Source organism: Schistocerca gregaria, chromosome 1 (genome assembly GCF_023897955.1).
Source record: "Schistocerca gregaria isolate iqSchGreg1 chromosome 1, iqSchGreg1.2, whole genome shotgun sequence".
Taxonomy (NCBI): Eukaryota; Metazoa; Arthropoda; class Insecta; order Orthoptera; family Acrididae; genus Schistocerca; species Schistocerca gregaria.
The window spans coordinates 1201362073-1201389089 of NC_064920.1; the positions used below are offsets into that span (position 1 = coordinate 1201362073).

The 27017-nt window shown below is 40.7% G+C and overlaps 1 protein-coding gene across 4 annotated transcripts in view; it reads left to right on the forward strand.

Annotated features, from left to right (window-relative positions):
• The window catches only part of LOC126284735 (transformation/transcription domain-associated protein), a 392578-nt gene that overhangs the window by 256004 nt on the left and 109557 nt on the right, over positions 1-27017 (forward strand). For 2 of the 4 annotated variants that reach the window (XM_049983877.1, XM_049983889.1), the window contains 7 exons: positions 6742-6913; positions 15508-15675; positions 15897-16202; positions 20193-20366; positions 21136-21232; positions 22968-23176; positions 26614-26778. In XM_049983877.1, coding sequence (XP_049839834.1) covers positions 6742-6913; positions 15508-15675; positions 15897-16202; positions 20193-20366; positions 21136-21232; positions 22968-23176; positions 26614-26778 — 1291 coding nt within the window. The remainder of the gene's footprint in view (positions 1-6741; positions 6914-15507; positions 15676-15896; positions 16203-20192; positions 20367-21135; positions 21233-22967; positions 23177-26613; positions 26779-27017) is intronic. The other 2 variants (XM_049983882.1, XM_049983896.1) reach the window with 1 other exon arrangement.

Below are 27017 nucleotides of genomic sequence, written 5' to 3' on the forward strand. Positions count from 1 at the left end.
TACCCAAATGGCCTGTGTAGTTAAACAGCTGTTGAAATAATTTGTGTTGTGATATGCAGCATGTTCGGCAACTTTATGGTCAAGTTTGTGGTTTGCCGCAGTTTGGCAGTGGCCATTCATGTAAGTTGACAGCTGGTTTCTTGTTATGGCCATACAGAATGCTGTACTGGAAATGCAGCTTAGTTGACATATAATATGACTGTTTTCACGTGTGGCCCTGACTTTTATTGGGAAGGAAGTGCCTGTGACTGGACTGGACTAGAATTGATGGGAGGGTATATGGAACAGGTCTCCTTGGCCCACCGCAAGAGAACAACCCATGGGGAGCAGTATTAGAATAGGATTGGAATAGGGACGAACAAGGATATCTGTAGGTTGGGTGGGTGACTGAACACTACTTGCAGGAATGTGGGTAGGATATCCTTTATCTCAGGGTATGACGAAAGGAAGTTGAAACTCTGAGGGAGGATGTGGTTGAGCTTTTCAAAGGCTGGAGTGATACTGGATGATCAGAGAAGCAGATGGCACAGGAGACTTGTTTATGGATGAGCTATTTATGTTATAGTCTTTAGTAAAGGCTCTGGTTAAGTTATTGGTATATTTCACTTTCTACTGTACATGCAGCATTGACAGGCTGCAAGGCTGTAAGGAAAAGACTTTTTGGGGTGACAGTTGCCAAAGTGGAAGTACTGTTGGTGGTTGGTGAGCCAACCAACATATTTATAGAGCTAAGTGAGAGGTGGAGATCAGCATCTAGGATACCATCTAGGAAAGTAACTTGATGAGTTTAGGAGAACCGCATAAAACAGATTTGGGAATAGGTGTTGACGTTGTAGAGGAAAGAACAAAAGTTGTCTTGCTGTGAGTCCAGATCATGAAAATGACAGCAGTGAATCAGAATGAAACAAGGAGTTGTAGGTGTTGACCGGATTTGAAGGCTTCATCCAAGTGATCCATAAATAAGTTCACATAGAATGGTGCCATGCAAGTACCCAAGGCAGTACCATGTATATGTTCATAGATTTGGCCTTTGAAAGTGAAATAATTGTAGGTCAGGATGTGGTTGGCTCCTAGCTAAGAGGATAAGAGGTGGTGGTTTGGTAACAGGAGGATTTTGAGAAAGATAGTGTTCCATGGCTGCAAAGCCATTGGCCTCCAGGATGTTGGTGTACAGGGATATGGCATCCGCAAGGACCAACAAGGAGCCTGTTGGTAACAGGACATGAACCGTCGAAGGGTGGTGAAGGAAGTTAGCAATGTCTCGAATCTAGGATGGGAGGCTATGGACTGTAGTTTGGAGGTGTTGATCAACAAAGACAGAGGTTCATTCTGTGAAAGTATTGTACTTAGTCATAATGTGAAGCCCAATAGGGAGACCTGTGGGATTGGGATTATGGAGTAAATAAGAGGTAGGAGAGCTTGCGATTGCTGGTGTCAAGTTTTGGGATGGACCTAAGAAGCTGCTTGAGGTCATGTTGGCCTTCTGAGATGGGATCATGGTTGTAAGGATAGTCTTCCGATGTGTCGAAAAATTGTCTGATTCATGACCACTGCGGTGTAGACTTTGTAGGTGGGAAGAATGAGAAGGTGTGGATTGTTTTCCAGGTTATGGATAGCAATGTGTTCCACAGGAGTAATGTTATACTCGCTTAGGAAGCATTTAGGAAAGGAAGGTGAGGCCAAGTTGGAAGCGAGGAATTCCTGGAAAATTACCGGAGGATGACTGGGTTGAAGTGGATAACAGTTGGTGGGAGGTTGGAACTGCTGTAAACAAGGTTCTATTTGGGCTTCAGTGTGGCTGTTGTCTGTGCGGTGTGTTGTGAAGAAATGTTTCCACTGCAAAGAATGAGTAAAGGAAAGAAGCATGGTTGAAATTAGGTGTAGGGCTGAAGGTGAGACTTCAGAAAGTACTGAGTTTCTGCAGGGGTCAGATTTTTGGCAGAAAAATTGATAGTAGTGTTAAAATTGACAGCAGTATTATAGGATGAGTGTTCCTGGAGGATGGAGAAAGTTTTTGTAGATGTGGAAGACTGATGTCAAAACTCGTTTTCTAAAATGCTTGGACACTTATTCTAATTTCTACAGTCATAGATGAACGAAGTTAAAAAAATGGTCTTATATTCCTGTTTTTAAGTTTGAAGTTTTATACACTTCTCAGAAAAAACTTCTTTTCTTCGGGGTCTCAGTTTGACAAGTATAGTTTACTAGTTCAGTAAAAGTACCATCACATTTACTTCAGCACATTTTTCACACCTTGCACAAAGTGGCATGAAAGTAACTGTACAACTATCCCCACACTTTGTCTTGCAGACCCAGTAATATTCAAGATTTACCTCTGTATAAGAAATGCAATTGAAAGATCTCTCTTTTGAGACTCTTAACAGATCCTTTACCAAGCTCCTGGTCATGGTCATTACACCTGGCAAAACGAGTTCTTTATCTAGTATGTGGTTTCTTATCAGTGTCAAGAATGTGAACATTTTGGAATGCCCATACTATCCTGTTAGGATCTGCTTGGTTTGAGAAATAGGTTTTGTGTGTTGATAGTCGTAGCTGCTTCCATACTTCTACATTTTTGGCTCCTGTGTCACAAGCAACATAATTCTGATCCTCCTTGTTCTATTAGTATTGTATGTAATAGCTCACTGGTAATTGTGATGACAAAGTCATGATGTACTAGCTGCTTCCTTGCTGAAAGTAAGCTGCAGGATGTGCTCTGAAGTATCGCATAAGATGATGTTACTTATTAGATTAACCATGCTTGTTTTATTGAAGGCAAGAATACGTAACGCTTTGAAGGTTTCAAATATTTATCCTCCAGCTGTGAGTGAGTTTGTTACCTCTTTTAAAATTCCTAGACTACACTCAAGCTGCTATGGGCATATTTGTAGTGTTTAACAGAAGGGCAAAGAATAATTCTGTATCATCAAATTCAGGAGTTGTTCTTCACTGTGAGTCCATATCGTGAAGATGTCGTCAATAAATCTGTACCAAACTTTGGGTTGGCAGGCTTGGGTAACCAAGAAGGCTTCCTCTAAGCGATGCATAAATAGGTTGGCATACGAGGGGGCCATCCTGGTACCCATGGCTCTTCCCTTTAATTGTTGGTATGTCTGGCCTTCAAAAGTGAAGAAGTTATGGGTCAGGATGAAGCTGGCTAAGGTGACGAGGAAAGAGGTTTTAGGTAGGGTGGCAGGTGATCGGCGTGAAAGGAAGTGCTCCATTGCAGTGAGGCCCTGGATGTGCGGGATATATGTGTATAGGGAAGTGGCATCAATGGTTACAAGGATGGTTTCCGGGGGTAACAGACTGGGTAAGGATTCCAGGCGTTCAAGAAAGTGGTTAGTGTCTTTGATGAAGGATGGGAGACTGCATGTAATGGGTTGAAGGTGTTGATGTACGTAGGCAGAGATACGTTCTGTGGGGGCTTGGTAACCAGCTACAATGGGGCGTCCGGGATGTTTGGGTTTGTAAATTTTAGGAAGTAGGTAGGAGTGTGAGGTGTCGGTGGGGTCAGGAGTTTGATGGAGTCAGGTGAAAGGTTTTGTAGGGGGCCTAAGGTTCTGAGGATTCCTTGAAGCTCCGCCTGGACATCAGGAATGGGATTACCTTGGCAAACTTTGTATGTAGAGTTGTCTGAAAGCTGACGCAGTCCCTCAGCCACATACTTCCGATGATCAAGTACCACGGTCGTGGAACCCTTGTCAGCCGGAAGAATGATGATGGATCGGTCAGCTTTCAGATCACGGATAGCCTGGTCTTCGGCTGTGGTGATGTTGGGAGTAGGATTAAGGTTTTTCAAGAAAGATTGAGAGGCAAGGCTGGAAGTGAGAAATTCCCGGAATGTTTGGAGAGGGTGATTTTGAGGAAGAGGAGGTGGGTCCCGCTGTGATGGAGGACGGAACTGTTCCAGGCAGGGTTCAATTTGGATAGTGTCTTGGGTAGTTGGATCATTAGGAGTGGGATCAGGATTATTTTTCTTCGTGGCAAAGTGATCACCACAGCTGAAGCCCAGCTTATCCGTGATCTGAAAGCTGACCGATCCATCATCATTCTTCCGGCTGACAAGGGTTCCACGACCGTGGTACTTGATCGTCGGGAGTATGTGGCTGAGGGACTGCGTCAGCTTTCAGACAACTCTACATACAAAGTTTGCCAAGGTAATCCCATTCCTGATGTCCAGGCGGAGCTTCAAGGAATCCTCAGAACCTTAGGCCCCCTACAAAACCTTTCACCTGACTCCATCAAACTCCTGACCCCACCGACACCTCGCACTCCTACCTTCTACCTACTTCCTAAAATTTACAAACCCAAACATCTCGGACGCCCCATTGTAGCTGGTTACCAAGCCCCCACAGAACGTATCTCTGCCCACGTACATCAACACCTTCAACCCATTACATGCAGTCTCCCATCCTTCATCAAAGACACCAACCACTTTCTTGAACGCCTGGAATCCTTACCCAGTCTGTTACCCCCGGAAACCATCCTTGTAACTATTGATGCCACTTCCCTATACACATATATCCCGCACGTCCAGGGCCTCGCTGCAATGGAGCACTTCCTTTCACGCCGATCACCTGCCACCCTACCTAAAACCTCTTTCCTCGTCACCTTAGCCAGCTTCATCCTGACCCATAACTTCTTCACTTTTGAAGGCCAGACATACCAACAATTAAAGGGAAGAGCCATGGGTACCAGGATGGCCCCCTCGTATGCCAACCTATTTATGGGTAGCTTAGAGGAAGCCTTCTTGGTTACCCAAGCCTGCCAACCCAAAGTTTGGTACAGATTTATTGACGACATCTTCATGATCTGGACTCACAGTAAAGAACAACTCCTGAATTTCCTCTCCAGCCTCAACTCCTTTGGTTCTATCAGATTCACCTGGTGCTACTCCAAATCCCATGCCACTTTCCTTGACGTTGACCTCCATCTGTCCAATGGCCAGCTTCACACATCCGTCCACATCAAACCCACCAACAAGCAACAGTACCTCCATTATGACGGCTGCCACCCATTCCATATCAAACGGTCCCTTCCCTACAGCCTAGGCCTTTGTGGCAAACGAATCTGCTCCAGTTCTGAATCCCTGAACCATTACACCAACAACCTGAAAACAGCTTTCGCATCCCACAACTACCCTCCCGACCTGGTACAGAAGCAAATAAAAAACCAGAGCCACTTCCTCATCCCCTCAAACCCAGAATCTCTCACAGAAGAACCCTAAAAGTGCCCCACTTGTGACAGGATACTTCCCGGGACTGGACCAGACTCTGAATGTGGCTCTCCAGCAGGGATACGACTTCCTAAAATCCTGCCCCGAAATGAGATCCATCCTTCATGAAATCCTCCCCACTCCACCAAGAGTGTCTTTCCACTGTCCACCTAACCTTCATAACCTCTTGGTTCATCCCTATGAAATCCCCAAACCACCTTCCCTACCCTCTGGCTCCTACCCTTGTAACCGCCCCCGGTGTAAAACTTGTCCTATGCACCCTCCCACCATCACCTACTCCAGTCCTGTAACCCGGAAGGTGTACACGATCAAAGGAAGAGCCACGTGTGAAAGCACCCACATGATTTACCAACTGACCTGCCCACACTGTGACGCTTTCTATGTGGGAATGACCAGCAACAAACTGTCCATTCGCATGAATGGACACAGGCAGACAGTGTTTGTTGGTAATGAGGATCACCCTGTTGGCTAAACATGCCTTGGTGCATGGCCAGCACATCTTGGCACAGTGTTACACCGTCCGGGTTATCTGGACTCTTCCCACCAACAACAACCTATCCGAACTCCGGAGATGGGAAGTCGCCCTTCAGTATATCCTCTCTTCTCGATATCCGCCAGGCCTCAACCTCCGCTAATTTCAAGTTGCCGCCGCTCATACCTCACCTGTCTTTCAACAACTTCTTTGCCTCTGTACTTCCGCCTTGACTGACATCTCTGCCCGAACTCTTTGCCTTTACAAATGTCTGCTTGTGTCTGTGTATGTGCGGATGGATATGTGTGTGTGTGCGAGTGTACACCTGTCCCTTTTTCCCCCTACGGTAAGTCTTTCTGCTCCCGGGATTGGAATGACTCCTTACCCTCTCCCTTAAAACCGACATCCTTTCGTCTTTCCCTCTCCTTCCCTCTTTCCTGAAGAAGCAACTGTTGGTTGCGAAAGCTAGAAATTTTGTGTCTGTTTTTGTGTGTTATTTTATTGTGTCTGTCTACTGGCGCTTTCCCGGCACAATAAAATAACACACACATTTATAGCTTTCACAACCAACGGTTGCTTCTTCAGGAAAGAAGGAAGGAGAGGGAAAGACGAAAGGATGTGGGTTTTAAGGGAGAGGGTAAGGAGTCATTCCAATCCCGGGAGCGGAAAGACTTACCTTAGGGGGAAAAAAGGATAGGTATATACCATTCAAAGGACTGATAGGCTTTACAGTTCAGAGGGTAAGTATACTGTCACTTAACATGGAAAAAGTATATTTTTAACCAGGAAAATTCTATTTTTAACCAGGATGTTCGGGAATAACCAGGAAAGTTTTTTCCTTTGTACACGTATACATCCTATGACAAGTTAATTAATTTTTATCATATTTTCTGTGGATCTTGCCCCTTCCTTTAATTCGAGGTTATACTTAGTGAAGCAATTTAAATGGAATATTACTAAAGATGGAAAGATGTGAGAAGGAACAGCTTGCAGATACTAATGACGATCCAATTTTTATTTCTCTACTCAGGTGTTCAAAGGAACTGAATCAGTGGGACATACTTCTAGAGTATGCAAATGACAAAAGTGCATGCAATCCTCTACTGCTGCTGGAAACATCATGGCGAGTTCCCAATTGGAATACAACAAAGGAAGCTTTAACAAGGCTGGAGCAAAGCTGCCCGAAAGACGTAGCTTGGAAGGTAATATGTATAGCTGTGATAATTCGCTACCATCAGTACAGTGATAATTATCTACTGTCGATACTTTCAGTACTTTTATAACAGCAGTTAAATAAAATCATGATACTGTAATGTACATTAAGTAAATGTTCATACCTATATGTGTGGGGTGGATGGTACTTTGTACCAGTGTAAGTGATTTTCTAACCTGTTACATTTGTGTATTTGATGAGAGAAGGGTGACTGTCTATATGCCTGTGCACATGGCCACCTTTTTTCATATTCTTATACAAGGTGTAAAATGCGCTGACTCATTAATCATAGCTGTTGCATCCAGTGCTTGAAATGGTACACAACCCTACTTTAGTACTGTTACTTACAACTTTCCATCTGTACTTGCCATTCACAATGTTGAATATTTACTCTTGACAGTGGTGTAACGCAAAAACTGGAATACCAGAAAATGGCGAAAAATGATGTGCTATAAAAAATTAATATAGGTTTCTGATCCACGTTTCTATAAGATAATGTTCTAGGAATGGTCGCTGTAGTATCTTTTACATGATTTACTTTGCAGATGGACTGCACTGTCCCAGAACTCGTCCAAGAAATCTAAGTCTTCCTTTCACCTTACATATTATGTATTTCACATACTTCCTTGCCTTACTCCCAAATATTTAAGCAATGTGATATACTCCAGAAGGTCACCACTAATCTTGCTGCCAAATAATGTCAGATTCCTCTCCTCATCAATGTTATCATGGGGAATGTGTTTCTGTAATGCCAGTACCAGTGAAAACATGATGAATATAATGTAATTCTCCATCTGTCCGTTTCTTGTTGTCATCAGTCATCTTATCTGGTATGTTGTGCCCCGCCACTGCTTTCTCTCCAGTGCCAGCCTCTTCAACTCAGAGTAGCATTTACACACAACGACCTCAATTATTTGCTGGATTTATTAATCTTGGTCTTCCCACACTGAGCGAGGTAGCGCAGTGATTAGCACACTGGACTAACATTCAGGAGGATGACGGTTCAAACCTGCTTATGGCCATCCAGATTTAGATTTTCTGTGATTTCCCTAAATTGCTTAAGCAAATGCTGGGCTGGTTCCTTTGAATAGACTCGGCCATTACCTTCTCCATCCAGTCCGCAGCTCATGGTCTTGTGGTTGTGTTCTCGTTTCCCAAGCACGCGGTCCCAGGCTCAGTTCTTGGCAGGGTCAGGGATTTTCACCTGCATCGAGAAGACTGGGTGTTCCATCATCATTCATGAAAGTGGTAAGATTGGACTGAGCAAAGGTTGGGAATTTGTGTGAGCATTGATAACCGCACAGTTGAGCGCCCCACAAACAAAACAACATGATGATGATGATGATGATGATCATCATCCTCATCATCATCCTTCTCCATCCATCTCTAGTCCGATAGTCCGAGCTGGTACTCCTACTCTGATGACCTTGGGTCAATGGGACGTTAAACACTAATCTCCTCCTCCTCTGTCTTCTGCCACAGTTTTTACCCTCTACAGTTCCCTCTAGTACCATGGAAATTATTAACTGATGTTTTAGTACGTCCTTTCATTTTACCCCTTCTTCTTGTCAGTGTATTCTACATTTTTTTTAATCCTCGCCGATTCGGTGGAGAAGCCCCACGTTTCTTATCCCATCAGTCTATCTGATTTTCAGGATCCTTCTGTAGCATCACATCTTATACAGTTAGTCTTTTCTCTCCACTCCACCCTACAGTCCTTGGTTCACTCTCATACCATACTGTGCTCCAGATGTACAGCTTCAGAAATTTCTTCCTCAATTTAGGGAATACCGAGAGAAAAGAATGTTTGACACAAGCAGGTCTCTTTTGGCAGAAATGCCCTCTTTTGCCTTTGCTAGTGTGCATTGTTATGCCCTCTTTGCCTTGTACATTTATTAGAGCTCTGTTAGCCACAATTTCTTCAGGAATTAATGAGCCAAATATTTTGTATCTTTGGCTTCCAGTCCTTCGTAATGGAAGATTAAATGTGATGCAGTTTTATCCCTGAGACCACATAGTATGCACTTTAGAGACTTCTTTCTCTGTTCTCATCTTGCGCAGATGTTTCTTGAAGTTACTATAGCCAATTATTAGACCTGCCATGATTTCAAAGTGCCTACAGTTCAAGCCCATGGTTATTGAACGTTTCTTCTAGCCTCACAATGGCATCATGGGATTGCACAATAATTTTTTATGTAATTGCAAGGCTTGACAGAGATTTTGGAGCTGTGTAGCTGTCTGAATGAATGTAGATGGTATATTCCTTGTAAAAGCCATGTAGATTCTCCACTGCGCATACTCTGATTGCCCATTATACATTGTTTTGCTTCCAAGGTAGCAGAATTCCTTCATTACTTCTACTTTTTGGTCCCCAGTTTTGATGTTAATTTTATAACTAATTTCGTTTCTGCTACTCCTCGTGGTCTGTTTACTCTTATTTCATACTCTGTGCCCAATAGACTGTTCATTTTATCAGAACGCTCTATTACTCTCTCTTGCTTCCACTGAAAATAAGAAGGTCATTAGCAAATCTTATCATTGATTTTCTTGCACCCAGACTTTTAATCCCTCTCTTGATCCTACCTTTTATTTCTGTTGTTGCTACTTCGAAGTACCGATTGAACAGTAGGGGAGTAAGGCTTTATTCTCATCATACACCCTTCTCAACCCAAGCAATTTGTGTTTGGCCTTACATTCTTATTGTTCCTTTTTGGGTCTTATGCATATTTTTCATTTTCCCCACTAGCTTGCACCTATTTTTCTCATAATTTCAAACGTCTTGCATCATTTTACATTTTTGAACATTTTTCCTGGGTCAACAAATGCTACAAAGGTTGTAGGTGCCCCTTTAAATGCAGTGTTAGAACATCCTCTCTGGTGACTTTACATTGCCTACTGATTGTCAACTAACATATCCTCATATTTATGTTCCATTCTTCTGTATATTTTTCTTGTCAGAAATTTTCACGCAAGAGCTATCAAGCTGATGGTACAATACTTTTCACACTTGTCTGCTGTTGCTGTCTTCAGAATTGTGTGGATGATGTTTTCAGCTGGTATGTCTCCATTTTTGTGTATTCTACACATGATCTTGCTTAATTATTTGGTTGCCACTTCCTCCATTGATGTCAGAAATTTGCAAGGAATGTTATGTATGCTGTCCATCTTATTTGATTACAACTATTCTCAGACTTTGTTAAATTCTTCTTCTGTCATGTCATCAGACAGTTTCTTCCACTCATAGAGGCCTTCTGTGTACTCTTTCCACCTGTCTACTGTCTTCTCTACATTTAACAATTGAAATATTCTTGCACTCTTAATATTGACTCCTTTGCTGTTAATTTCACCTCAGGTTGTTTTGACTTTTATATATGCTGAGTGAGTTATCCTTTTGATGACCAATTCTCTTTCTGTTTCTCCATATTTTTCCTGCAGCAATTTTACTTTGTCTTCCCTGCACTTCCTAGTTATTTCATTTCTTAGTAACATATATTTCTGTATTCCTCTCTTTTTCTTTAGCATATTTGTACTTCCTTCTTTTGTTGTTGATCAATTGATGTCTTTCTTCTGTTACCCAACATACATTTGTACATCCAACTTCTGTGAATGCCTTTTGATTAGAGATGTCCATTCCTCTTCAGCTGAGCTGACTACTGTGATATTCATTATTATGGAATGTACAGACTTAGAGAACTTCAAACGTCCATCATTATTCCTGAGTACTTCATGATCCCTCTTTGTTTCCATGTTGATTCTTCCTGATGACTCTCTTAAACTTCAGCCTACTTTTCATCATTATTAAATAGTGGTCTGATGTACATCTGCTTTTGGGTGTGCTTTTTCAGCCCATTGTCCGATTTTGGAACCTCTGCCTAACCATGATGTACTCCTGTGCTATATTTCTGTGCCTCAAAGTCTTTTCCAAGTACACTTTCTTCTCACATGATTTTTGAACAGTTTATTCCCTGTTACCAGTTAAAGTTTACTGCAGAAATCAGTTGGCCTTCGTGCTCTCTCATTCCAAATGCTGAGTCCATATCCTCCCATAATTCTGCCTGCTATTACATCCCCTAATAGTGCAATACAACCAACCATGATTATTAAATTTTCATCTTCTTTTACATACTTAATCACCCATTCAGTATCCTTGTATACTTTCTCTGCCTTCATCTCCTGCCCCCCTCCCCCTTCCCTCTCCTATCACTGTATTGTTCAAAGTAACTTACTCTGTGTCCTACCTTTATATTCGTAGCATTTTCATTCCAGCTGTACCATTTTCCCATGCTTTTGGTATTACACTACATTCATCTGAGCAAAATCGTAATCTTGTTTACGTTTCACGTCACTGAATCCTCGCTGTAGTGGGATTAAGCATTTGCAGTCCTTTTTCAGATTTTCTAGCTTCCGTACCACATTCAACCTTCTGGCATTGCACACTCTTGTCACATAGGATGTTACCCTTCATTGCTTATTTAACCTTTTTTCTTGTGGTAAACTCCTCCTTGGCAGTCCCCTCTTGAAAATCAACAATCTGAAATCTTATGCCAATGGAAAGATCATTGGGACACTTTACATTTACAGAGCACATGTTCTGTTGATACATGTTCCCATTGATCATATTGATTCCTTTGCCTATTAGAGCCATGAGCCTCTTTCTGCTCCACCCCGTTCCTCTGACAAAGTCATTAACAGAGCAAGAATGACTCCTTATGCCAGAAGTAAACAACACCCGTTGCTGAAGATTTTTATTTAAAATTTAAGTACTGGCTGGAGACCAAGGTATTCTCGATTCATCCAGAACATAATACATACTTAAGGCATCGTAATCAAAATATTGATGTAATACATTGCACATTCTGTAAATCTAAAGACAACATTCACTGAACTATGATAAACAGGTATGATGTATTCTGACAGAGAGGAAAATATATTTGTTATTAGAAACATTTATAGTTATGACATATATGACTCACCACTGAAAGTTTTATTAATAATAAAAATTACTTTAGTGGTCTACTTTTATTCCAACAAGATAATGTGCGCAATTGTAAACTTGAAGTACACCCTGATGACCTCTGTGAATGTTGATGTGTGAGTAAATAGTGTTCACATGTTATGCATACAAACCTTAACTGTAATTCTGTAAATAAAAGTGGCCCAGTTGAATTATTCCAAGTACACTTTTCCATCTTGGCACCTTAACGTTGACCTGTGGCTACATGTGAAATATTGGATGCTGTATTCTTTTCTGAAATGGGAGTCAGTTTGTTTTTGATAAATAAAGAGTAGAAAAGTGGAAGAGCCATATGAAGGCTCAACTTCCTGGACTAGACCCCCCCTCATATGGGATGAGGCAGCTCATGTGAACATGGATGTGGACGGAAAATCCAACCTTATGATACACAGCAACTGTGTCATGGGGGATGTGCTGGCTAAAGTGATTTGCAACTGCAGCAGTCTCCCACAGCAACTGGAGGCTTACTTTGGCTCACAAACCACAGAGTTTGTTTGCAAAAATCGTCGCACATAAAATTCCTACATTAACTCTATTAAAATACACATCTCCTTATAATACAAAACCCACCAAATATGGCCTTCATCTGAAAACTATGGAACAGTAGTGTACGGAAGAAAATTTTGTAAATGTGTTGTTGCGATTCATGGTGGCTTAACCATTGCTGATTCCTTTTAAAGTGAGGAAACTAGTGTCCCCATCACAATAGGGGCCATGCCTGATAGCTGCACAGCAGCAGCCATGAGTGGGGTAGATTTCTTTACCACAAATTCCCAAGTCTGATACATTTCGACAGACAAAGCTAGAAGAGCTCTCTTTTAAGTTCCTAAGCTTATATTTGCTTCAGACTACTTGAATTTTTTATAAGTTTCATTAACTTGCTTTAGAACATTCTGAGGAAACCTGTGGTGCGAGCCAGACAATGCCACTGATTGGATTGTTTTGGAAGAAATATTGAGAAGACAGAACTCAAAAAAATTACTCTTTCCAAATGTCATTACCTCAAATTATTATAGCCAGAACAAAGAAAACTTTTTTGCTATTGGGTTCCTTACTCTATTTCATTCTTAATAAAAATAATTTTGTGGGTCTGAATGCTGTCAAGATGTCTAAAAAACACAAGAAGCTGCTTATTTGCAGTTGTTCTGACTTAAGCTCATTTCCTAGTTATCAGAACTATTGATGTTATCTTCCATAGAGAGAAGAAAACAATAAAATGTATCAGATTTAATCTGAGTATCACTGGTACCTGAGCCCATTTTCAATGTACGTCCACCTTTTTGATTTTTTGGTGCCTTATATTCTCGCATTGCAAAAGCGGATCTTGATGTTTAGATGCTTTTGAACACGGTCTTTCTATTGCAACTGATTTAAAAGTCTTTGCAGAAGTCTCAGTTTTGGTAAAAGCTGAATGGAAATAGCAGTTTTTGGTGTTTTCAGAAAAATCATAAACTTTGCCCACAATTTTTAAACTATTGGAAAGCAGTAGAAGAATGAAATTACATATTCTAAGACCTTGATAGGTAAGTTGTTACATGCAAAGTTCCAGGTTTATCCCGCAGTTACTTCAGGGATAAAAAGCTAAACTTCACATGTTATTTAGCTATTTTTAAGCTTAAATTATCCATAAGAAAACTGCCCAGGTAATAATTTATTTTTTAAATTGTTGAGCTTAAGAGCTCAAAGAAATTCTGTGAGATGACCTAGTTTTGTTTCTTTCAAGAAAATATGACCATAGTTACGATCTCAAAGTTTCAAAAGTTCAAGGGTGCAGTGTTGATAACTGCACTGTGGGCTCAAGCAAAGGGCAATATCTACAGAAGTATTGAATTAGTGACTGTTGAACTTTACCGATGATCACTCGAACACGTTTGAATGTTCACACGAAATTTCAGGGAAATTCACAATGTTCATATGGGAATTTCTTCTGAAATAAGACCCTTTGGCATGGAGTGACCCAGTAACGTTTGGTACTATAGACAACAAACTATGCTCTATTTGAGGTACAGATACTTGTCACAGTAAAAGTGACGTACAGAAATATACACGTAGACAAATGTATGATGGAAACCAAGAACTTTATTTCAGAGGCAAACTTTGCAAATCCCTCTTTGTGTAAAAGATTCGTTGAGTACAATGCTCACTCACATAATATATGCTGCAGGCTTGTTTATCTGGTGCTGCTTGGAACTTTTCACTTGCAGGAGGTCTTCGTTTCTTGATATTTGAGGGCCCCTATACATGGCATTTGGGGCTGTTAGCTTACAGATAGTTCTTGTCTTAATCGCGTTTTACTTCCTATTCACAATCAGTTTGTGTGAAATCAGCAGTTTCCAACTGCGTTTTACCCCTTAATGGACTGATGGAAGCAGCTTGCACTGTACTTCTCTACCTAAGTTTCAGGCTTACAGCAAATTTTCATAATTAGATCTTTTTCCTGGCAACCCTTCTTTATTCAGGCATTACAGTATGAAGTGATTCTCTGCCAGTAATTTGCTTTTCAAGTTTCTGATGAGTCCAGAATCTCCTTCATGATTTTCACTGTTCTTTCTGACAATTGCTAACAGAATAAACACAACTGTCCTGTCCATTTTTGTAAACAATCTTTGTAATTCGTGCTCTAGATGCAGTTGACAACTGCCACTGGAGCACTATGGTCACAGTTCACAAGAGGAGCATGTTGTGTGAGCTGTAGCACATCATTTCAAAGCATACATTAACCACAATTCATATCACGCCTGGCATGCTTCCCCATGAGAAACGCATCCTGTGTGAGGATGGTTTAAGCAGAGATGCTGTTGACAGTCGGCTGCTCCATGTGCAACCTCCTCAGCAAGCATGTGGGGGGTTTATTGTCTCCAGTACCCAAGATTAGCCTCACAGTACGTCGTAGATGCTCACCACCATTCAGCGTCACCTGTAACAACATAATCAATGAAGTGGGCTGTTCTGTCCCAAGCCTGGTAAACATTGCAAATGGAATAAATCAAGTTCTTATGTTTCGCTAGAAATTATGTTAGTAATTGAAAGCTTGTTTATGGATTGGAAGCACAGTTAATTTTTGTTGTTGTTCTGGCAACTCTTTCCAAGCAATGTGGATCGGTGAGTAATGAGGTTGAATGTGCAGTTTTCTCCCACTTGAAATTGTGATGGAAAATTGGGGAAGGAAAGAATTTATTGGGACCAAAGTCAGGCTTATGGGGTGGTGGTCTAATAAGAAATTTGTATCCGTTTACGAAAACGCAGGCTTGAATGTAGTAAGTATTTGATACTATATCACAGTCCCATTAGAAGTATTTGGAATATGGTAGGCACATAGAAAAACATTTTTACTTTCTCTTAAATGGTGTTTGTGGCTTGGTGATGCAACATAGAACCTTATGTTAAAATCTCCCTCTTCCAAATTCACATTTCATTTTCGAGAAAGATATTAACGGACAATTTATCTCCTTACTCCAACAGTCCCCCACAATAGAGAATTCCTAAGAGGTCTGTCCATTCCATGAATTTCAATTTTGAGTAGCTTAAAGGACATTGATTGATTATATTTGCTCTTTTTCTTTTAACAGCTTCACCTGTTTCGAGGATACATTACTGTTTGTCATCCTGATGAGAACCATTTAAATGTTGTTGATCGATATGTGGAGATTGCCTCAACGCTATGCATGCGCGAATGGCGACGGCTTCCCAGTATTGTCTCTCACGTGCATTTACCGCTGCTACAGGCCGCTCAGCAGGTAACTGAATACAGTTAAAGCCCTTCAGTATTGTGTTTGGATTATTAAAAATAAATTAAGTTATAGATAACACTGCATATGTGCTTCTCTCTCTCTCTCTCTCTCTCTCTCTCTCTCTCTCTCTCTCTCTCTCTCTCTCTCTCTCTCTCTCTCTCTCTCTCTCTCTCGTGTGTGTGTGTGAAAATTTTTTTTTGCTCACTGACTTTTCATGACTTTTGCAGATAATAGAACTGCAGGAGGCAGCCCAGATACATCAAAGTTTGCTGCATGCATGTGCCACATCAGTGCACGATACCATACACGATTCTCTGAGAGACATGAAGGCTACAGTGAAGACGTGGCGGAACAGGCTTCCCGTAATTGCTGATGATCTGAGCCACTGGAGTGATATTTTCACTTGGAGACAGCACCACTATTCTTTTATTTCTGCACACTGTGATTCGCAACATGAACAGACGAGTAATCATGGCATGCTCGGTGTTCACGCGTCTGCACAGGTACGAGGAATTATTCATGCGTCTGCACAGGTATGAGGCTTTTTTCTCTTTTTATTTTCTTCTTCTTCTTGCCCTCCCAGCTGAGATCTTAAGTCTTCAATTCTTCCTTCAGTTCTTGCATTGAAAAGGAGTCAACCAGTTACATTTCTTACTATGTGTGTATTTATTTAAATTGGTTTTGGACATTTGCTGTAAGTCTTCAGATTGTTCACGGTGTTTACGCAATCTTTAAGACAGATAGGGCACACTTAGTCTGCGGTATGTGCTAGGATGAAGTAGTGGCTGCTTCTTTATCGTGTACACAGCACATTACAGCATTGGTTGCATCAAGTGGTACTGATCATAAACATAAATCTGTATACTACTTAAGTGGATGGTTTTGAGGTGATTTGTTTTTGGTTTTTGTGTTTAGCTTCCACAGGGATGTTTGACTTGGATTTGTATGCTCTACTTACTAAACTCCGCAAGTCCATACTTCACTCAAGAAGACAGAAGTGCTCTTAGATAAAAGTATGTTTCTTCATTTAGTAAGGTAGCTCCAGCACCTCATCTGACTGAGGATTAAATCTCTTGGCATTAATAAGAAGTGCAGTGATTTGATTATGACACTGGCCACTTGCCAGTGTGTCCCCAAGGACACTTTTTCTGGACTCCAAGCTTGGATCTGCGATCTGTGGTTGTTTTGACATACACCAGCTACATACCCATATTTTTTAAAACTTACACATTGCCTACATGTACATATATATTCCACAAGGCATTGAAAGGCACATGGTGGAGGTCACCATTATCATTTATTTCCTTTCTTCTTCCATTTGTGAATGGTGCCTTGGAAAGAGTCTCTGTATGACTTCTAATGTATCAGCTTTCTCTCTCAGGTCATTCAAAGAGAGGTATATAGGAGTAAACAATACATTGCATAGCCTTTCTTGGCATGTAGGCTGGCATCTTGTGTTGAATTGCGACCAGTGCTATACTTGGTGCACAATTCAACAATTGTGGCTTTTAACAAGACATGCTGCCCCATACGATGGATGTCCCTTGGCAGTCAAGAAAAGAATAACTGCATTTTGATCCTTTGATCCTGTTTGCCACATTTGGTATTAACTTCGCCATAGTTCATGTTTCCACATTTACTGCACACATGTTGGAAAGACACTGTTGCCACACTAATCCCTTACCTACATATCAGCGCTTTGTACCCGCATCAGAGACGCACTAACTGCATATATGCTGCAACAGTGCCCTCAAACATTAACTTTTTGATCACTCTTTCTACAGCTGTATCAAATGTAAGCAGCTACACAGAGCTTTCTGTCAACAATAATGGCTCTCTAACACTTTCTTGTTGTGTTGCTGAAGTCACTTTTACATTAGTTAATGTTGCAGTATTCAGAGCGTATTGTTGAGTTCAATCTGCTAGAAAGTTGTGAATGCAATCGTAAAACTAGTCTGATATTGTGTAAACTGTATTTTGAAAGGTAAGCGACTGTGTGTAACTGTTTCGAATGCCTTGCTAAGTCAGGGAACATGGTAACCTGAGCAGTGTTGTATCTTGCCTTCTTGATTTCATAGGTGAAGAATGCTAATAGAGTTTCATAAGGCCTCTCGGAATTATACAGCAGGCTGACTTCAGCAGTGGAGGCCTATAATTATAGTATGAAAAGGATAGATTGCTATGCACCATATAGAGAGAATGTTGAGTCATAGACAGGCCACAATGTAAAGACTGCTTTTCATAGCACCTGTTTGCGACTCAGCGTCTCCCCTACGTGGTGAGTAGCATTGTATCCTTTCCATATTTTTGTTATTCCACCCTGGACTTGGGTCATACAGTTGTGCACATTTGTCAAGCGATACTTCTGGACAGTAGCAAAGCTTGTGCAATTTTCCATTCACTTGATACGCTTTGTTGGTTCAATAATGTACAATTAACTGATACCATAAGAGTGGAAAGATGTTGTTCCAATAACCTATGATGGACTGGTACCGGAAGAGTGTTCTTTCAAGTAGTGCATGTACCTATGTGCCATCAGGCATTTTCTCTTTTGGGCAATTTCAGTAGATTTTTTTATTCGGCACTTATTGCCAGTACAGTTCCCCAATATGAAACAATTTTAGAAGACCAAATTCAGTATTTCTGCATTCTCTCTACTGCCATCATCCATTTTGGTGCTAGTACCATCACCAAGCAACTTAATGATTATTTTTATCTGTTTACTGACTTTATGCCAGACTGTACCTTATTGAAAGTCAGATCAGTCACGGAAATTTTTCTTCAGTAGTCATCAAAATCTCTCCTTCTGCTCATTCATGCTGCTTTCAGTTTTTGTGAGACAGCAAAGCTTTGAGTTCACTTAAATCTGTTTAAATGTATTTTTGATTTTGTATCAAGTCCCTAATGTGTTGTCAGGTGACGCCATGTGTGCTGGAACAGATTTGTTTATTTAGTATGGGTCTCAAAACACTTGGAGAATGACAGATAAGACTGAGTCTTCAGCTTTGGTCAGAAATTACTCTGGTAAATGCCCTCTTGTGAGTAGCAGTGTGTGTAGAAAACTGAATTGTGCTTGATCTGACTGTTCAGATGAGGAAATGGACAGAACTCAGTACGTGCCCTAGAAATGAAAAAGCCTTTCTACTTAGTGAACTAGTCAGCAGGAAAGCTGCTGCTGGAGACGACAGGCACATGTTGCCAAATTTTTGTTTGTTTCATTAATTGTTGCCCCAAGGGGAGGGGAGAGGGAATGTAAGATAGGAGTCAGTAATTTAGGTTCTACTGGGACCACTGTCACTGCTGCGTGTGCAGCACCAGTTGGTACTGATGATTTCATTATAGCATTATTTGCTGCTGGACACAAGCTTTTAATTATCCATGATAATCATCTTGCTGTTTCCTTAGCTTCATAGAGGTTTTTGCATTGTTTCAGCTAGTAGTGTTCCAATTTGTGTTTGTAGTTTGTAGAGGAAGTGCCTAATTGTAAATTTTGTTTGTGTGGAAGCTGATCTTTATTGAGAAGTAATGAAAACATATTCACTATTCACTTGCTCGAGGAATTTGGTGTTGCAGTAAATGCAAAGAGGCACTGAATAGAGTGCAGTGAGAGTACCACAGTTTGTGTGGAAATCCAGAAATAATAGTTTTCACTAGAGCATGATCATACAGAGAATGGCATCTGGAACCATTGTAGCACAGACGTAGTGAGTGAGTGGATGAGTGAGCAAGCAGCCCTTTAAGGAATCACAACTAACAACAGACTTAGCATGCCCTGCATTTCCATTCCGTTATGTTTTAAGCGATTATATCCCCTGCAGCAGGGCTGTTTGTGTGTGCTCCTTGTGAAGTTGATATCCAGATATATCACAAGAAGTACAATTTAAAATAATATGCGGCTCATCCACATGATTTCTCAACCTGAGAAGATGGAGGAGATAAAGATACCAAGCTGTATTCACTGTGGCTGCCCATCTTCTTTGTGCTGAGTTTAATTCTGTATTATTTATTGAAAGTGGTCCCCCATAAAATGTACAAATGCACAGTCAATGACCATTTCCTTTTCATTTTTGTTTTCTCTCCCCCCCCCCCCCCCCCCCTCCTCCTCCTCCTCCTCCTCCTCCTCCTCCTGCCTTCACATTTCTTAAAACTATATACCATTTTTTATTTTATTATTATTTTTTTTTATTTTTAAGTCACAGTGCTTTCTTTATTATATACAAAATTTTCTGTTATCACTATTTTTGATTGAAAATGCTCTTGTTTCTAGATAATAGAATTGCTTGAAATTTATATATATATGATCTTACTAATTTGTCATAAGAAAATAATCACAATACAATTATATAACTTAAAAGATCTGCTAATTGTGCTGTTCAAATTAATGTTTTGTTGCTCACTGGCTGCTTTAAAAAGTCATCATTTTGTTTCGAGAAATTTTTGTAAAGTCTGACATATAAATGAAGGTCCTTAAGTAGTTCTAATCATACCTATTTCATTATTAACCATGTGTCCTTTTATTCCAGGCAATCCTACACTTTGGAAAAATTGCCAGGAAACAAAATTTGACAAGTGTTGCAATGGGACTTATTTATACAGTCCCAAGTTTGTTAATAGTAGATTGCTTCCAGAAATTACGCCAGCAAATTAAGTGTTACGTGCAGTTATCAACAGTTGCTGGAAGACCTGAACTAAAAGAGGTAATAACTAATTTGTCAAATTTAATTGCTGCATTTGTTAAATAATTGTGGCAGAGACATCATCTGTAAGCAAATGCGTTGCTTATTTTTGGTATGCTATTTTTCTGGACCTCCAAATGGAATGATTGGAGTGAGGATATCCTCTGTTGTATTGGAGCACTGTCACAAGACCATGTGATAGCTGTCAAATTCTTTAAAAATTATAATTATATAATTATAATTACCAGAACTGGTGTTAATTGCTTAATTGCCCCCCCCCCCTAATAAATGTAAAATATACATTAGAAATTAGTTGGTAGGGAGCAGGCTTGAAAAGATGGAAAAGATAGTTGTTTTTTTTTTAAATATTTTTTGTTTACTGTTCAAGTGACATATGCTTTTGGCATGAGTTGTATATATTCTAGATGTCAGAGAAGAGTGAGATAGGAATGTCAAATCATATCTCTTCAGAAATGTGAGGAATTGCTTTAGATTTAATAAATTACCGTAACTATGAGGCAGATTGATTAGGTCTTCTCTTACGATATTAAGTAGACTATTTTACTTAAGAAAGTGTTATTTTTTATGTGTCTACTATTACTGGTTACTTTACTCATTTCACTTGCCAGAAGGGAATATTCACATTTGCTTGGAGTAGGTTATAGTTACTACTTGTAGAATTGCATATGTCCATTGTACAGACTCTTAATAGATAAGTGTATATCATTTTTGCAAGTTTTTAAATGTGATCTACAATGCTTTGCCCTCTTTTTATCTGTTTGTATTTTAGGCTCTTGATCTCATAGAGTCCACAAATTTGAAATATTTCACACGAGAAATGACTGCAGAACTTTACTCATTAAAAGGCATGCTGCTATCGCAGCTAGGTAAGTTCATTGTCAGCTTAATTATCCTCTAATATCTACCGTATAGAGTATATCTGAATGTAAAAATCAGTTTTCATTGTCTTAGCATAAAAGAAAAATTAATTTTTCAATGGTTGCTTGAAGAAGAGGGGGAGGGACCAGCATTATTGATAATTAGTGTATGCAATATAATAAAGAATGAGAATGAGAAATATGAGCTTGCTTGTGGGAGGAGCGACATTAACTTATTCTTTCAGATGTCCATCCAAACACCCTTCTTTTGGGGGAAGATAGAGTAAAGGAATAAGAAGACTGCAGAGAGGATAGTGTGACTGTAACTTGGTAGAGTGAAGTAGGAAGTAAGGGGATAGGATTAGCGTGGAGTTGGGTGCGAGATAGTGACTGATGGAGATTGGGACCAAGAGATGTAAGGGTTGAAAGGATTTGCTGTGTGAAGAATTCCTATCCACCTTCTCTAAATAAGCTACTTGGGAGGGAAGGGACTGTGGAGATCAAGTTGACACAGATTGTGAATTGGCTCAGCAGCAAGTTGTGCCGTGGGATGATAAACTCTGTTCTGGGCCACAGTTTGGCAGTGGACATTTACTAGAGTGCACAGATTGTGGGTGGTCATGCCCTCATAAATAGCAGTGCAGACACTAAGGCAGAGCTGATATATGACATGCCTGCTTTCAGTGGTGGACCTGCCACTGATAACGGTGATATTTGCATGTTGCAGGACTGGAGTAAGATGTGCTGGTGGGTACACAGGGTAGACCCTGCACCTCAGTCCTCAACAGAGGTATTATATATCATTTTACAGGGGTTATAGAGTAGTGTGGCATGAGGGTGGACCAAGATATTTGATGAGCAGTAGAGTACCATTTTGGGAGATGTGTGAAAGGTGTTCCTCATTTTCAAGGTAGTAGCCTCTGTGTGTGAGGGATTTGGTTATGTTGTTCCAGTCCACAGATATTTTGGCCGTAAACAGTACGGATATTCCTTTGCAGGTGTTTCTGGGGAATGGTTGTAGAACAAGGGGCATTTTTGTTAACAGGTTCAGGAGATCTGTTATGACCTAGATTTAGAGGGTAGTTAACCAACTATACCTAGATGTTTGTGAGATTTTTTAGGACTTAACAGCGAAATTAACAGCAAATAGAGGAAAGGTAGAAGGAAAATGTGAATATACCAAGAGAATCAGTAAATGCTGATGAGAAAAGCAATATGAACTGTGTCTGTGGGCAGGTGAATGGGTGTGCATACAAGTGCGCATGTGCACCCTTTGGAGCACTTTACGACACGTTAGTCTTAGCATAGTTGAGGACTGTGTAGTGCCAATTGCACTGAGTGACTGATGCATGATCCCTAATAAGGCTTAAGCTATTACATTGCACATTGACCTGAAGGTAATCCTGTAAAACATTTGAAACAAGTCATATAAAAACCTGTATGATCTGTGTGTGGTTGTGTGATGAAATAACTTTTTTTCTTACCACATCTTTGTTTGCTAGTGGGCTGGAAACTCACATGATAGGCTGCTTGCACTTCGTTAATAAGTCTCGTATTTGGAGGGGAGAGTGGAGTTGAGCACAGCTGTTCAAAACAGCATGTTCACAAATCCAGTCTAAGGAATGAAACCCTTGAGATATATACATTTTCAGTATACTATAGTTTTAATTTGAGTTAGTGTCAGTGTATTTGTGTTATCAGTCGCAAACTTACCTCTCAGACTGTTACCTCACCTGTCCCACAGGACGTTCGGACGAGGCCAACAAAGCATTCTCGGCAGCTGTGCAGCTTCACGACACATTGTTGAAGGCGTGGGCGAACTGGGGGGACTACCTGGAGCAGGTGTTCACGCAGGAGCCCACCAATCTGCAGATTGGGCATGCCACCATCACCTGCTTCCTGCACGCCTGCCGGCACCAGAACGAGCACAAGTCACGCAAGTACATCGCCAAGGTACGCTCACCAGCAGCGGGGGGGGGGGGCAGAGTTTGTGGGTCTGCACCTGAGCTAATGTCGCAGTTTTGCTTCCATTACTTTTGAACAACTTCCCCAGTATGAAATGTAGTTTTTGTCGCATGCCGCTCAGCTTCGACCGAACTGTTTGCTATCCTAACATCAGCTACAAATTAAAAAATGTGTAATTCATCAATTTCGTTGAAAAAGTCTGAAAGTGTCTCATTTAGTTACATAATTTTTGACTGATTTTCTGAAAAAACTGTTTTCATTAAATATATGGTTATAACGCACTGGCGTGTGAAACTTGAGGACAAAAGTAACTTTTATTGATGTGTCACTGCCACGTTACATAGCTCAACGAAACTTGAACTGTACGTAGAAAGAAATGCTTTAGTATAGCGCAGAAAGAAGCTGAAAGAAACATGCAATGACACGAACGGAAATGAAAAATTTTTAATAAAAGGCAGTAATTATGGTGAAGTAAGTGCGAATTATGTTCATTCCCTATACATTAAAAATGGTAGGACATGGTTCTTAATAGGATTTGCAGTTACATTCTACGCAAAATGCTCTCATAGTGGCCCCAACATTGGTAAGGCATTTTTGTGGTAAGGTGTTCTATACTCCTCCAGCACTGTTGACAACTGCTGGACGGTTGTTGGTGCACGTGGACCTGCTTAATACGTATTCTCAACACATCATACATATACTCAATGGGATTTAAGTCAGGGAAGGAGGTTGCAAGATCTCCCCCACCTGCAGAACTCGACACGGTCACACATAGTCATCTATAAAAATTGAGTCATAGCTGAATACACCCCTGAAAACACACATTGCGAAGGGGTTGAGTCACACAATTATGTTGACCATCAAGTGTAGCTTGTTCAGAGATTTGAAGGTCAGTACTACTTTGCGACATTATGTCTCCCCACCCCATAATGCCTAGACCTCCAAAACGATCATGTCTGTCAGTGTTCCTGGATGCATTACATGTTCCATATTTTACCATATGAGGGTACATAATGCACCTAGAAACACTGTCGAACATCATAATTTTGGTGGACCAGGTGTTAAGGTATTGGCAGCTCCTAATCTTTGAACACCATACACTCACCAGTCAACGTTGTTTTCAGGGGTACAAACAGTCCTGATTTCATTCTTATGGATGACAGTGTGCAACTGCAATGGACTGCACAGTTGGAGGAACTCTTGGAATAAGAAGCTACTCAGTGAATAGACAGGCTTGCACAAACCCCAACTTAAATCACATTGACCACATACGAGATGTGCTGCAGCACATCCACATACTCCAATGACCATCCAGCTACTGTCAAATGTGCTGGTGGAGGAATGGAACACCCTGCCACAAGAACTTCACACTAACCTCATGGCCAGCATGGGAGCGCACTGTACGGCACACATTTCTGTCCATGGCCCTCACACACCCTATTAAAACCATGTCCCACCTTCTGGGGCTCATCATGAATCGTGGTGTCTTCAGTGTAATTATTATCTTTGAATAAAATTGTAATTTCTGTTTGTTTTGTTGCATATTTTTGTGTTACCTTTTGTACTATATTGTAGCAGTTCTTTGTGTTGATTCGTACAACTTTCATCAAGTTATGTTATTTGGCAGTGACATGTCATGCAAAAGTTACTTCAGTTTTGCACATCACTGTGTGAAGTTGCTGCAAATCGCACTGAAGAGAGCTTAGTCTAGGAAGGCCTACAATGGTGAATAATTTGAATGCATTTGAAAATAATGTCATTTAGTAATTGATGTTAGAAAATTGAAACATGACAGTTTACTTCTTACTAGCGAGACAATCACAAATAAAATTGTGAGAGAGAATTACTGGCCAGTGCTTAACTTGAGCAGAAATGATTGTACTGCCGATAGAGATGTATGAAACTAAATACACAGCTCTAACTTTTGGAAGCAGTTGTTCGTTTCGCAGATGTGAGGGAGAGTGATAGGCTGGGAAAAGTTAAAAAGAAAAGGAGGAGGGGGAGGGGGGTGTCACTGAGACCCCAGGGTTAGAGGGACCCTCCTGTAGTAAGGAGACAAGGTACGACTGTGGCACTTATGAGCTCACCCTGACAGAAGCAGGAGAGTCATGTGAAGTGCACTACTATGTGGAGGAGTAAGCTTTGGGAGAGATAAGATAGGTGAAGAGGGAACAGTGTAGATGTAAATTAATGGAGGCAAATTAGAGGCACGGGAGACAGGAGTGTAGATAGTATGGCATAGAGGCCAGTGGAGATGGAGGCCAGGAGAATTGTGATTGAAGGAAAGGACAATTCTAATGCAGTAACTCAGAGTGTCGGATACAGGAGGGCTAGATCTGGATGTCACAGGTTGTGAAGCAGCTCCTGAGGTGGGGCATGTTGCACTCAACAGCATGATCTTCCATTGGATAAGACCGTACGTGTGGCCTCATGATGGGCCAACATATTTGTAAATTGAGTTGTGGGATACCACTGGGAGAAATGTGGAAGTTATTCCTCATTTCAGGGCAAGATGAAAGGTAGTTGAAGCTGTAATAAATAATATAGGTTAATTTGTTTCAGTCATGGATTGCATTTTGGTACCAACAGAGGAAGGAGGGGGGAAGGGGGTGTAGTTGCTTCTTTGCAACTGGTTGTCATAGGTGGTTGTAGAATTAATAGCATGTGTTGACATGGCGTGGTAAACTTGTTTTTGGAGTATGTTTGAACGGTAGCACCTGTCTGTGAAGGACTTAGTGAGACCATCACACATATAGTGAAGTGTTTCTCCTCACTGCAGATGCAACCTATATTGGTGAGACCTTTTAGTCTGGAAGGAACATCAGCTATTGAAAAAGTGGTGTTGGTGGTTGAGAGGATTGGAAAGTATGGAGGTCTTGATCGAGCTGTCGGAGAGATGGAGGTCAGACTCAAGGAAAGTGCCGCACTGGACTCGGCAGGACAATGTGGAATGGATAGGGGAAGCGATATGAGGGTATAATGTGATGGTACCAGGGCTCAGGTGCACGAGTAGCTCTGCAAATAGGCCTGTTGTGGACCATGACATAGATTGGTAATGCTACGGTGTCAGATACGTGTGGTTTTTTACATGTTTAATCTTCCCGTTCTGTAGAAGAACAGAAGTTTAAAATTTTTACTGCTTTATGTAAATATCAGCCCCTCTGTATTTGGAAAACTGTTTATTATTAGCTTTTGCTGTGCTTAAGTTTCTCCAGCAGTATCTTTCTAAAAGAATGTAGTTGTAATTCCTATTTTTGCATTTGTGGTTAGATTTACTTACATTTTCTTTGTATTCTTATGAGTTTTTGTGAGATTCAGAAAGATCTAATTCACTTTTGCATCTGTTGTTGCTTGTTAACATGAATGACTGTTTGTGTTCAGGATTTTAGTGCCTTTATATATTAAATATTGTGATCTCTCTATAGGTTTTGTGGCTGTTGACATTTGATGATGAGCGCCTCGGATTGGCGGAAGCAATGGATAAATATTCCATTGGTATTCCTCCGCTGATGTGGCTCCCGTGGGTTCCACAGCTGCTCGGCTGTATTCTCCGTATTGAAGGCAAGCTCGTGCTGAATCTTATCAGCCAGGTAACATATCATGCCATTTGAAGTCTGATGCAAAATATGCTACGTAGTGGAGAAATTGCATTTACATCTGAAGGAGCTAGCTCTGACTTTAGACAGTAGAAATTTCATGTTGTGAACCTTTAGTTGATGTTCCAAATATTGTACAGTAATGCTGTAGTAAGTACTTAGCTGATAAAAACCATGTCATTTAATTTTAATGTACATATATGGATGACTTCATGGGTACTGTAAATTTGTTG